Source organism: Salvelinus namaycush, chromosome 23, assembly GCF_016432855.1.
Source record: "Salvelinus namaycush isolate Seneca chromosome 23, SaNama_1.0, whole genome shotgun sequence".
Lineage (NCBI taxonomy): Eukaryota > Metazoa > Chordata > Actinopteri > Salmoniformes > Salmonidae > Salvelinus > Salvelinus namaycush.
In genome coordinates, this window is record NC_052329.1 from 13968386 (window position 1) to 13981795 (window position 13410).

Here is a 13410-nt window from a genome sequence, read left to right on the forward strand (position 1 = left end):
ATGCTGGTGAATTGAGCACTGTGCTCAACAATGCCTCTCAAAATGGGTTAAACAGGCAAGTGATCAGATGCATAAATAAATGATTAAGTGGTGTTATAACATAGTGTCATGTTTCAAAACATCCTCAGGATGATGTGTTTCAGCACTCTAGTAAAGTTAAGGTTTCGTCTCCTTCAAGTTGGTGGCAGCATAGTTGCCACTAGTCTTGGTGTCACAAAGCACTTCACTTTAACAGCGTGGAGTGAAGAGAACCCTGTTGTGTGTAGCTCATTGGATTCAAGAGAAATAAATGTGTTGCTATTTTATGTTATGTTAATGGTGTTTTTCTCCTCTTTCCCCTTCGCGTGCCTCTGCTTGGACCTACAGTGCCATCCTTTACCTTCACTCCTACAGGTAAGAACTTTGATAATGCTTGACTCAATTCCATTGCATGTTCTCTATAAAATCTCATAACGGTCAATTTATCCACCTTTCAATGCAAGACTGCACTCACTGAGTTACACACAGCTGGCCTGAACAGGCCTAGCAGTCATTCTAGTCAGTCAGTCAGAAGACACACTCTTTGGTTAAAAGTACACAGCCCCCAGAAAGAGAGCAGTGAGGTTTATGGTTCTACAAAGTGGTGTAGGTAATGCGTTCAGAGGTAAACGCTTAAAGAGGAACGAGCCGTGCCGTGCCATCCGTGCTACTAAGAAGCTGTTAAAACTAGCGGGGACTTGATCAAAGGGCTGCTGCTGCCCTCCTCTCTGCCTCTGATAGGATTTAGGATGATGACACATGGTCAGTCACATGGACCAATCAGACAGAGCTGTGGACACGGTGTGATGATGTGGAGGCCCATCTCTCTCAGTTCAATTCAATTTAAGGGCTTTATTGGCATGGGAAACATATGTTAACATTGTCAAAGCAAGTGAAGTAGATAATGAACAAAAGTTAAATAAACAATAAAAAGTAACAGTAAACATCACACTCACAAAAGTTCATCACACTCACAAAATAATAAAGACATTTCAACATTTCAAATGTCATATTATGTGCAAATTGTTAAAGTACAAAAGGGAAAATAAATCAACATAAATATGGGTTGTATTTACTATGGTGTTTGTTCTTCACTGGTTGACCTTTTCTTGTGGCAACAGGTCACAAAACTTGCTGCTGTGATGCACACTGTGGTATTTCACCCAGTAGATATGGGAGTCTATCAAAATTGGATTTGTTTTCGAATTCTTTGTGGGTCTGTGTAATCTGAGGGAAATATGTGTCTTTAATATGGTCATACATTTGGCAGGAGGTTAAGAAGTGCAGCTCAGTTTCCACATCGTTTTGTGGGCAGTGTGCACATGGCCTGTCTCCTCTTGAGAGCCAGGTCTGCCTACGGCGGCCTTTCTCAATAGCAAGGCTTGGGTTTGGGTCAGTCACAGTGGTCAAGCATTCTAGTTTGCTCAGTTCTTTTGTAAATTCTTTCCAATGTGTCAAGTAATTATCTTTTGTTTTCTAATGATTTGGTTTTGTCTAATTGTGTTGCTGTCCTGAGGCTCTGTGGGGTCTGTTTGTGTTTGTGAACAGAGCCCCAGGACCAGCCTGCTTAGGGGGCTCTTCTCCAGATTCATCTCTCGGTGGGTGATGGCTTTGTTATGGAATCGCTTCCTTTTAGGTGGTTGTAGAATTTAACGGCTCTTTTCTGGATTTTGATAATTAGCTGTTATCGGCCTAATTCTGCCCTGCTTGCATTATTTGGTGTTTTAACGTTGTACACAGAGGATATTCTGTATGCAGAGTCTCAATTTGGTGTTTGTCCCATTTTGTTAATTCTTGGTTGGTGAGCGGACCCCAGACCTCACAACCATGAGGGGCAATGGGTTCTATAAATGATTCAAGTATTTTTAGCCAGATCCTAATTGGTATTTGGAATTTTATGTTCCTTTTGATGACATAAAAGGCCCTTCTTACCTTGTCTCTCAGCTCGATCACAGCTTTGTGTAAGTTAACTCACCCTAAACATCAGTGCCACAGATATGTATAGTTTATTGTGTGCCCTAGGGTAATGGTGTCTAGATGGAATTTGTGTTCGTGGTCCTGGCAACTGGACCTCTCTCTCTCATATATATATATACAGTATATATATATACACCTGTGCTAATCCTTGTAAATCAGAGAGAGAGGGAGAGAAGAAAAGAGAGAAGAAGAGAGCGAGAGGGGGAGTTATGTGAATCTTGTGGTTGTGGTGACTAATCCCATCTGTGCAGAGCAGAGGCTTTATCTAAACTGGGAGAGTTGTTTTTCTCCTCCTCGTCAGCCACGGGGCTTTACTTTTAATGCTGCAATCTTGATTTTTGAACCGCTGGACCGCTTTCAGGTGAAACCTATTTAGTCAGCTGGTTATTTTTGGGCCAGTTTCTTAATGCTGAGGTTAGAGTAGCTTCTTCTTTACGTTTATAATCCTAGAAGCTGCCTTGGCACTGAATGTAAAGGCAGGATCTTGTCAGTGTTAATCTTCCGCTAGATGTTGATTTGAGAGGCATTACATTTTGCGTCGTGGAATTCCTGAATGGTCTCTTTCTAGAACCCGACACCCTCAGCACACAGGGGGAAAAACACCTACCTGGAGGTGACAGCATTCCCTCCCCCATATGCCCCCCTAGACACAACTACGACAACATAACCAACAAAAACGGGTCACAAGTCCTGCAGCTCTATCGGAATGCTGGGTATGTACATAGTCAATGGTAGGCTTCGAGGGGACTCCTATGGTAGGTACACCTATAGTTCTTCTCTTGGCAATATTACTGTAGACTACTTTATCACTGACCTCAACCCAGAGTCTCTTGGAGTGTTCACAGTCAGTCCACTGACACTTCTGATCACATCAGATCACTGCAAAATCACACTCTACTTGAACAGAGCTATGTTCAATCATGAGGCATCAAAACCAAAGGAACTGAATAATATTAAGAAATGCTATAGATGGAAGGAAAATAGTATGGAAATCTACCGAAAAACAATTAGGCCAGAACAAATGCAATCCCTTCTAGACAATTTCCTGGACGAAAGGTTTCACTGTAATAGTGAAGGTGTAAACTTGGCAGTAGAAGACCTAAACAATATATTTGACCTATCAGCTTCCTTATCAAATCTATACATGTCAAGCAGACAACCTAAGAAAATTAACAATGGAAAATGGTTTGATGAAATACAAAAACCTTAGAAAGACATTGAGAAACCTATCCAAATAAAAACATAGAGACCCAGAAAACCTGAGCCTAAGCCTTCACTAAGGTGAATCCCTAAAACAATACAGAAATACACTACGGAAAAAGAAGGAAGAGCACATCAGAAATCAGCTCAATGTAATTGAAGAATCCGTAGAATCTAACCACTTCTGGGAAAATTGGAAAACAAACAGCAACAAAAAGAGTTATCTATCCAAAACGGAGATGAAGAACAAACAGTAAAAAACATATACAGTGGTTCCTCCTTTAAAAGTTGCGAGCTTACACCGCGGACTTAGAGGTACCCAGTGTCACGGCTTCATTGCTCCAGACCACCACAAGGGGGAGTTAGAGCACCCATTATGCATTTGGGTCCCAAAGTTTTTATATGACCAATCATATCGAGTGGTTCCAATGACGAATTTGACGCAGGCCACATGTCCCCGGTGACTTCAGCAAAGATGGCTGACAAAACATTACGGGGAAGCAAATGTATGTAGTTATAACGTCATAACAAGTCAAGCAAAAAAATTACAATTGAGAGGAATATGTCAGTTAACGTAGAGACAAACGATTGTGCATATATTTTTGTTGTTTAGTTAACCTCTCTGGGATATGCCAATAGCCAGGGAAAATGTAGAGCGCCAAATTCAAAAAAATGATATAAAATCAAACTTTCATTAAATCACACATATAAGATACCAAATTAAAGCTACACTCGTTGTGAATCCAGCCAACATGTCAGATTTCAAAAAGGCTTTTCGGCGAAAGCATAAGATGCTATTATCTGATGATAGCACAACAGTAAACAAAGAGAGTGTAGCATATTTCAACCCTGCAGGCGCAACACAAAACGCAGAAATAAAATATAAATCATGCCTTACCTTTGACGAATTTCTTTTGTTGGCACTCCAATATGTCCCATAAACATCACAAATGGTCCTTTTGTTCGATTAATTCCGTCCATATATGTCCAAAATGTCCATTTATTTGGCGCGTTTGATCCAGAAAAAAACAGCTTCCAATTTGCACAACGTCACTACAAAATATCTCAAAAATTACCTCTAAACTTTGCCAAAAAATTTCAAACTACTTTTGTAATACAACTTAAGGTATTTGTAAACGTTAATAATCGATCAAATTGAAGACGTGTCTATCTGTTTTCAATACAGGATGACAACAAACTAACGATACTTTTCTAGTCTTGCGCAACTCTCAAACAGTACACATAACATTACACTGATTCCAGATTGCCATTCTTCTTCATTGCACAAAGGAATAACCTCAACCTATTTCCAAAGACTGGTGACATCCAGTGGAGGCGGTAGGAACTGCAAACAGGTTGATTAGAAATCTAGTATCCCAATGAAAACACATTGAACAGACAGTGACCTCAAAAAAAAAAATCTGAATGGTTAGTCCTCGGGGTTTTGCCTGCTACATAAGTTCTGTGATACTCACAGACATGATTCAAACAGTTTTAGAAACTTCAGAGTGTTTTCTATCCAAATCTACTAATAATATGCATATCTTATATTCTGGGGATGAGTAGAAGGAAGTTGAAATTGGGCACGCTATTTATCCAAAAGTGAAAATGCTGCCCCCTATCCTAGAGAAGTTAATTGACGAAAATCGCTATTTAGCAAGTTTTTTTCAGCCATATCCAATACCAGGTGTATCAAACTCATTCATTATAACAAGCAGGTTTTGAAGCCTCAACATTCTAGCCCGAAGTCCAGCACGCTGTCGACTGTGCCCAAATGTATTAATTGGGGTTGGGGCCGATTGTGGCTAAAAACACTTTATCAATTGGAATCTTTAACATGTGGAAAGGGGAAAAAGTATTATTATTAGTTCTTCACAAGCGTAGCAGAATGGTTTGTTAGCTGAACAATAGATTATTCAGCCTTTACTAAAAAATTGTCTAATAGCCGAGCTAGGTGTGAACCTCCCTTCCCCAACTTGAGTTAGGTGTGAACCCCCCCCCCCCCCCCCCCAACTTGCAACAAATCATTTTCAGGACTATCTAAAAAATAAAGCAGCAGAGATGCGCAATATGTTTCTAAGAAGAGGTTATTCCCCACAATGTGTGGATGAAGCTCTTAATTTGGCATGGGGGAAAACACGAGATGAACTGCTACAAAAAAGACTCGCTAAAGCTACAGAACACTCTAATGTTAAAAACGAATCTCAGCAAAAAAAGAAACGTCCTCTCACTGTCAACTGTGTTTATTTTCAGCAAACTTTACATGTGTAAATATTTGTATGAACATAACATTCAACAACTGAGACAAACATTCAACAAACTGAACAAGTTCCACAGACATGTGACTAACAGACATGGAATATTGTGTCCCTGAACAAAGGGGGGGGGGGGTCAAAAAAGTAACAGTCAGTATCTGGTGTGGCCACCAGCTGCATTAAGTACTGCAGTGCATCTCCTCCTCATGGACTGCACCAGATTTGACAGTTCTTGCTGTGAGATGTTACCACCCTCTTCCACCAAGGCACCTGCAAGTTCCCGAACATTTCTAGGGGGAATGGCCCTAGCCCTCACCTTCCGATCCAACAGCTCCCAGATGTGCTCAATGGGATTGAGATCCAGGCACTTCGCTGGCCATGGCAGAACACTGACATTCCTGTCTTGCAGGAAGTCACGCACAGAACGAGCAGTATGGCTGGTTGCATTGTCATGCTGGAGGGTCATGTCAGGATGAGCCTGCAGGAAGGGTACCACATGAGGGAGGAGGATGTCTTCCCTGTAACGCATAGCATTGAGATTGCCTGCAATGACAATAAGCTCAGTCCGATAATGCTGTGACACACCGCCCCAGACCATGACGGACCCTCCACCTCCAAATCGATCCCGCTCCATAATGCCATCTATTTTGTGAAGTGCACCAGTCCCTCCTGCAGCAAAGCACCCCCACAACATGATGCTGCCACCCCGTGCTTCACAGTTGGGATGGTGTTCTTCAGCTTGCAAGCCTCTCCCTTTTTCCTCCAAACATAATGATGATCGTCATGGCCAAACAGTTCTATTTTTGTTTCATCAGACCAGAGGACATTTCTCCAAAAAGCACAATCTTTGTCCCCATGTGCAGTTGCAAACCATAGTCTGGCTTTTTTTTTGAGGTTTTGGAGCAGTGGCTTCTTCCTTGCTGAGTGGCCTTTCAGGTTATGTCGATATAGGACTCGTTTTACTGTGGATATAGATACTTTTGTACCTGTTTCCTCCAGCATCTTCACAAGGTCCTTTGCTGTTGTTCTGGGATTGATTTGCACTTTTCGCACCAAAGTACGTTCATCTCTAGGAGACAGAACGTGTCTCCTTCCTGAGCGGTATGACGGCTGTGTGGTCTCATGGTGTTTATACTTGCATAGTATTGTTTGTACAGATGAACATGGTACCTTCATGCATTTGGAAATTGCTCCCAAGGATGAACCAGACTTGTGGAAGTCTACAATTTGTTTTCTGAGGTATTGGCTGATTTCTTTTGATTTTCCCATGATGTTAAGCAAAGAGGCAATGATTTTGAAGGTAGGCCTTGAAATACATCCCCAGTTACACCTCCAATTGACTCAAATGATGTCAATTAGCCTATCAGAAGCTTCTAAAGCCATGACCTCATTTTCTGGAATATTCCAAGCTGTTTAAAGGCACAGTCAACTTAGTGTATGTAAACCTCTGACCCACTGGAATTGTGATACAGTGAGTTACAGTATAAGTGAAATAATCTGTCTGTAAACAATTGTTGGAAAAATTACTTGTGTCATGCACAAAGTGCATGCCAAAACTATAGCCGACTTGCCAAAACTATAGTTTGTTAACAAGAAATTTGTGCAGTGGTTGAAAAACAAGTTTTAATGACTCCAACCTAAGTGTATGTAAACTTCTGACTTAAACTGTATATTTATTTATATATATATATTATTTTTTTTCAACGCGTGAGTCACATATTTTATTATATATTATTTTATTATGTATATATATATATATGTGTTAAATTGGCAAAAAACACACACATTTCTTTCTATAGGGCTGTGGGTTGAGACAGGGATGCAGCTTAATCCCCACCCTCTTCAACATATATATCAATAAATTGACAAGGGCAGTAGAACAGACTGCAGCACCTGGACTCACCCTACTAGAATCTGAAGTCAAATGTCTACTGTTTGCTGATGAACTGCTGCTTCTGTCCCCAACCAAGGAGGACCTACAGCAGCACCTAGATCTTCTGCACAGATTCTGTCAGACCTGGGCTCTGACAGTGATTCTCAGTAAAACAAAACTAATGGTGTTCCAAAAAAGGTCCATTTGCCAGGACCACGAATACAAGTTCCATCTAGACACTGTAGCCCTAGAGCACACAAAAAACTACACATACTGTACCTCGGCGTGATCAGCACCACAGGTAACTTCCACAAAGCTGTGAACAATCTGAGAGACAAGGCAAGAAGGGCCTTGCATGACATGAAATGGAACATAAAATTTGACACACCAATTAGGATCTGGCTAAAAATACTTGAATCATATAGAACCTATTGTCGTTTATGGTTGTGAGGTCTGGGGTCTGCTCACCAACCAATAATTCACAAAATGGGACAAACACCAATTTGAGACTCTGCATGCAGAATTCTGCAAAAGTATCCCCCATGTACAACGTAAAACACAAAATAATGCATGCAGAGCAGATTTAGGCCGATACCCGCTAATTATCAAAATCCAGAAAAGAGCCGTTAAATTCTACAACCACCTAAAAGGAAGCAATTCCCAAAAATTGCATAACAAAGCCATCACCTACAGAGAGATGAATCTGGAGAAGAGCCCCCTAAGCAAGCTGGTCCTGGGGCTCTGTTCACAAACACAAACAGACCCCACAGCTCCCCTAGACAACAACACAATTAGACCCATCCAAATCATGAGAAAACAAAAAGATAATTACATGACACATTGGAAAGAATTTACAAAAAAAACAGAGCAAACTAGAATTCTATTTGGCCCTAAACAGAGAGTACACAGTAGCAGAATACTTGACCACTGTGACTGACCCAAAATTGAGGAAATCTTTGACTATGTACAGACTCAGTGAGCCTTGCTATTGAGAAAGGCCACCGTAGGCAGACCTGGCTATCAAGAGAAGACAAGCTATGTGCACTCTGCCCACAAAAAGAGGTGTAAACTGAGCTGCTCTTCCTAACCTCTTCCTACCCACATATTTCCCTCAGATTACACAGATCCACAAAGAAATCCAAAACAAATCCAATTTTAATAAACTCACATATCTATTGGGTGAAATACCACAGTGTGCCATCACAACAGCAATATTTGTGACCTGTTGCCACAAGAAAAGGGCAACCAGTGAAGAACAAACACCATTGTAAATATAACCTATATTTATGTTTATTTATTTTCCCTTTTGTACTTTAACCTATTGCACATCGTAACAACACTGTATATAGACATAATATGACATTTGAAATGTCTTTATTATTTTGGAACTTTTGTGAGTGTAATGTTTACTGTTCATTTTCTATTGTTTATTTCACTTTTGTTTATAATCTATTTAACTTGCTTTGGCAATGTAAACATGTGTTTCCCATGCCAATAAAGCCCTTAAATTGAAAAATGTAATTTAATTGAGAGAGTAGAGCAAGAGAGGAGAGAGAGAGAGAGAGACAAATAGGCTCTAAACCTTTCCTCAGAGAAAAGTTTGTAATTAAAGTTTGAGTTTATCTCTCCTTCACACCGGCAGCTTAAAGCTCCATGAAAGAGTCCAACTTCCAGCGTGCTGAGCTTCAAACACACGCCAGGCCTGCCAGGAGACCACTGTGCAGCGCCCTAATCCTCTTACACACATACCCTGTCACAGTGACACAGTCTCCACCCATCTACACACGGGATGTAGTACACACACACACACACACACACACACACACACACACACACACACACACACACACACACACACACACACACACACACACACACACACACACACACACACACATACACACACACACACACACACACACACACACACACACACACACACACACACACACTCTCAAAAATATCACACACTGCACACATACAAACACAGGCTTACAGGAAAGACAAACACACTCCATGTTATTGTGTTTTGATAAGCCTGTTACTCTGATGACGATTGTGATTATGGTGTTCATGTCTGTACCTTTCTCTGTCTCTCTGTTCTCAGTGGCGTACCAGAGAGGGGGAGAGGCTGTCAGCAGTGCTGGAAGGTAAGAATACATGTCTGCTATGAGAGGGAGTGGTGTCTACTATGAGAGGGAGTGGTGTCTACATGTCTACTATGAGAGGGAGTGTTGTCTACATGACTACTATGAGAGGGAGTGTTGTCTACATGTCTCCTATGAGAGGGAGTGTTGTCTACATGTCTACTAGTAGAGGGAGTGTTGTCTACATGTCTACTAGTAGAGGGAGTGTTGTCTACATGTCTACTATGAGAGGGAGTGTTGTCTACATGTCTACTAGTAGAGGGAGTGTTGTCTACATGTCTACTATGAGAGGGAGTGTTGTCTACATGTCTCCTATGAGAGGGAGTGTTGTCTACATGTCTACTAGTAGAGGGAGTGTTGTCTACATGCCTACAATGAGAGGGAGTGTTGTCTACATGTCTCCTATGAGAGGGAGTGTTGTCTACATGTCTACTAGTAGAGAGAGTGTTGTCTACATGCCTACAATGAGAGGGAGTGTTGTCTACATGTCTCCTATGAGAGGGAGTGTTGTCTACATGTCTACTATGAGAGGGAGTGTTGTCTACATGTCTACTATGAGAGGGAGTGTTATCTACATGTCTACTATGAGAGGGAGTGTTGTCTACATGTCTACTATGAGAGGGAGTGTTGTATACATGTCTACTATGAGAGGGAGTGTTGTCTACATGTATACTATCATGTCTACTACGAGAGGGAGTGTTATCTACATGTCTGCTATGAGAGGGAGTGTTGTCTACATGTCTACTATGAGAGGGAGTGTTATCTACATGTCTGCTATGAGAGGGAGTGTTGTCTACATGTCTACTATGAGAGGGAGTGTTGTCTACATGACTCCTATGAGAGGGAGTGTTGTCTACATGTCTACAAGTAGAGGGAGTGTTGTCTACATGTCTACAATCATGTCTACTACGAGAGGGAGTGTTGTCTACTACGAGAGGGAGTGTTGTCTACATGTCTGCTATGAGAGGGAGTGTTGTCTACATGTCTACTATGAGAGGGAGTGTTGTCTACATGTCTCCTATGAGAGGGAGTGTTGTCTACATGTCTACTATGAGAGGGAGTGTTGTCTACTACGAGAGGGAGTGTTGTCTACTACGAGAGGGAGTGTTGTCTACTACGAGAGGGAGTGTTGTCTACTATGAGAGGGAGTGTTGTCTGCATGTCTGCTATGAGAGGGAGTGTTGTCTACATGTCAACTATGAGAGGGAGTGTTGTCTACATGTCTACTATGAGAGGGAGTGTTGTCTACATGACTCCTATGAGAGGGAGTGCTGTCTACATGTCTGCTATGAGAGGGAGTGTTGTCTACTACGAGAGGGAGTGTTGTCTACTACGAGAGGGAGTGTTGTCTACATGTCAACTATGAGAGGGAGTGTTGTCTACATGTCTACTATGGGAGGGAGTGTTGTCTACATGTATACTATCATGTCTACTACGAGAGGGAGTGTTATCTACACGTCTGCTATGAGAGGGAGTGTTGTCTACATGTCTGCTATGAGAGGGAGTGTTGTCTACATGTCAACTATGAGAGGGAGTGTTGTCTACATGTCTACTATGGGAGGGAGTGTTGTCTACATGTATACTATCATGTCTACTATGAGAGGGAGTGTTATCTACACGTCTGCTATGAGAGGGAGTGTTGTCTACATGTCTGCTATGAGAGGGAGTGTTGTCTACATGTCAACTATGAGAGGGAGTGTTGTCTACATGTCTACTATGGGAGGGAGTGTTGTCTACATGTATACTATCATGTCTACTACGAGAGGGAGTGTTATCTACACGTCTGCTATGAGAGGGAGTGTTGTCTACATGTCTGCTATGAGAGGGAGTGTTGTCTACATGTCAACTATGAGAGGGAGTGTTGTCTACATGTCTACTATGAGAGGGAGTGTTGTCTACATGTATACTATCATGTCTACTATGAGAGGGAGTGTTGTCTACTATGAGAGGGAGTGTTGTCTACATGTCTCCTATGAGAGGGAGTGTTGTCTACATGTCTACTATGAGAGGGAGTGTTGTCTACATGTCAACTATGAGAGGGAGTGTTGTCTACATGTCAACTATGAGAGGGAGTGTTGTCTACATGTCTACTATGAGAGGGAGTGTTGTCTACATGTCTACTATGAGAGGGAATGTTGTCTACTATGAGAGGGAGTGTTGTCTACATGTCTACTATGAGAGGGAGTGTTGTCTACATGTCTACTATGAGAGGGAGTGTTGTCTACATGTCAACTATGAGAGGGAGTGTTGTCTACATGTCAACTATGAGAGGGAGTGTTGTCTACATGACTCCTATGAGAGGGAGTGTTGTCTACATGTCTCCTATGAGATGGAGTGTTGTCTACATGTCTGCTATGAGAGGGAGTGTTGTCTACATGTCTACTATGAGAGGGAGTGTTGTCTACATGTATACTATCATGTCTACTACGAGAGGGAGTGTTATCTACACGTCTGCTATGAGAGGGAGTGTTGTCTACATGTCTGCTATGAGAGGGAGTGTTGTCTACTATGAGAGGGAGTGTTGTCTACATGTCTCCTATGAGAGGGAGTGTTGTCTACATGTCAACTATGAGAGGGAGTGTTGTCTACATGTCTACTATGAGAGGGAGTGTTGTCTAAATGTCTACTATTAGAGGGAGTGTTGTCTACTATGAGAGGGAGTGTTGTCTACATGTCTCCTATGAGAGGGAGTGTTGTCTACATGTCTACTATGAGAGGGAGTGTTGTCTACATGTCTACTATGAGAGGGAGTGTTGTCTACTACGAGAGGGAGTGTTGTCTACATGTCTCCTATGAGAGGGAGTGTTGTCTACATGTCTACTATGAGAGGGAGTGTTGTCTACATGTCTGCTATGAGAGGGAGTGTTGTCTACATGACTCCTATGAGAGGGAGTGTTGTCTACATGTCTACTAGTAGAGGGAGTGTTGTCTATTATGAGAGGGAGTGTTGTCTACATGTCTCCTATGAGAGGGAGTGTTGTCTACATGTCTACTATGAGAGGGAGTGTTGTCTACATGACTCCTATGAGAGGGAGTGTTGTCTACATGTCTACTAGTAGAGGGAGTGTTGTCTACATGTCTATTATGAGAGGGAGTGTTGTCTACTATGAGAGGGAGTGTTGTCTACTGTGAGAGGGAGCGTTGTTTACGTCTATGTTTGTCTCCTCTTTATGAATATGAAACATGAAATATTAGAACTTAACATATGGATCATAATACCATATTCCAAGAGACAGATGTACTTTACATTTGCGGAGGAGTGGGTACATGGGTGGTATAACTTTCATGGGAGTGAAGGTGTACCTTCCTCTGAAGGACACTAGGGGGAGGGCTTTTACTTCCTAATGCTTATAGCCCCAGCAGAGGAGGGGAAGGGAGGGGAAGGGAGGAGAAGGGAGGAGAGGAGAGCGGAAGGGAGGAGAGGAACAAAGGATTATCTAATCTGCCCAAACCCCCATCCCAAACCCCCATTCCCACAGAGAAGAGCACCATGTCTGGCCACAAGGCCGTGCCATAGCATCACTCTAACGCGCTCAGAGATGGCGATAGTTGTGTTTGCACACACCCTACTCTTTAGAATGGAAGGCCCTATGCAACGAGATGGGAGGAGTGACACAGAAGAGGGTGTGACAGAGACCAGTAGCCTATGTGTTGTTTTCCAGACTACCTGCTAGTCACCCGTACTGAGACATACATTCAGACACTGATGTTAGAGTCTCCTCAATCATCTAGAACACACATTGATGCTAATGTATCTACAGACTTGTTTGAAGTAAGCAGTGTTTTGGTATTGTCCTCTCTTTGTGCTCAAAGTATCTATATGGTTGGCTGTTGTTCCATAGCCGTTATGTGTCTGTCTATATGGTCTTGTTATTGCCGTGCTATGTGATTGAGTCAGTTCTACAGCCTGGATATGGGAGCTCTGCTCAAAGACAATCAC

General features: G+C 42.1%; 1 protein-coding gene across 1 annotated transcript in view; it reads left to right on the forward strand.

Moving 5' to 3' along the window:
• Positions 1–13410, forward strand: part of LOC120018973 (roundabout homolog 1-like) — a 415988-nt gene that overhangs the window by 359396 nt on the left and 43182 nt on the right. Inside the window, exons 19-20 of the mRNA XM_038962182.1 lie at positions 367–393; positions 9431–9473. Coding sequence (XP_038818110.1) covers positions 367–393; positions 9431–9473 — 70 coding nt within the window. The remainder of the gene's footprint in view (positions 1–366; positions 394–9430; positions 9474–13410) is intronic.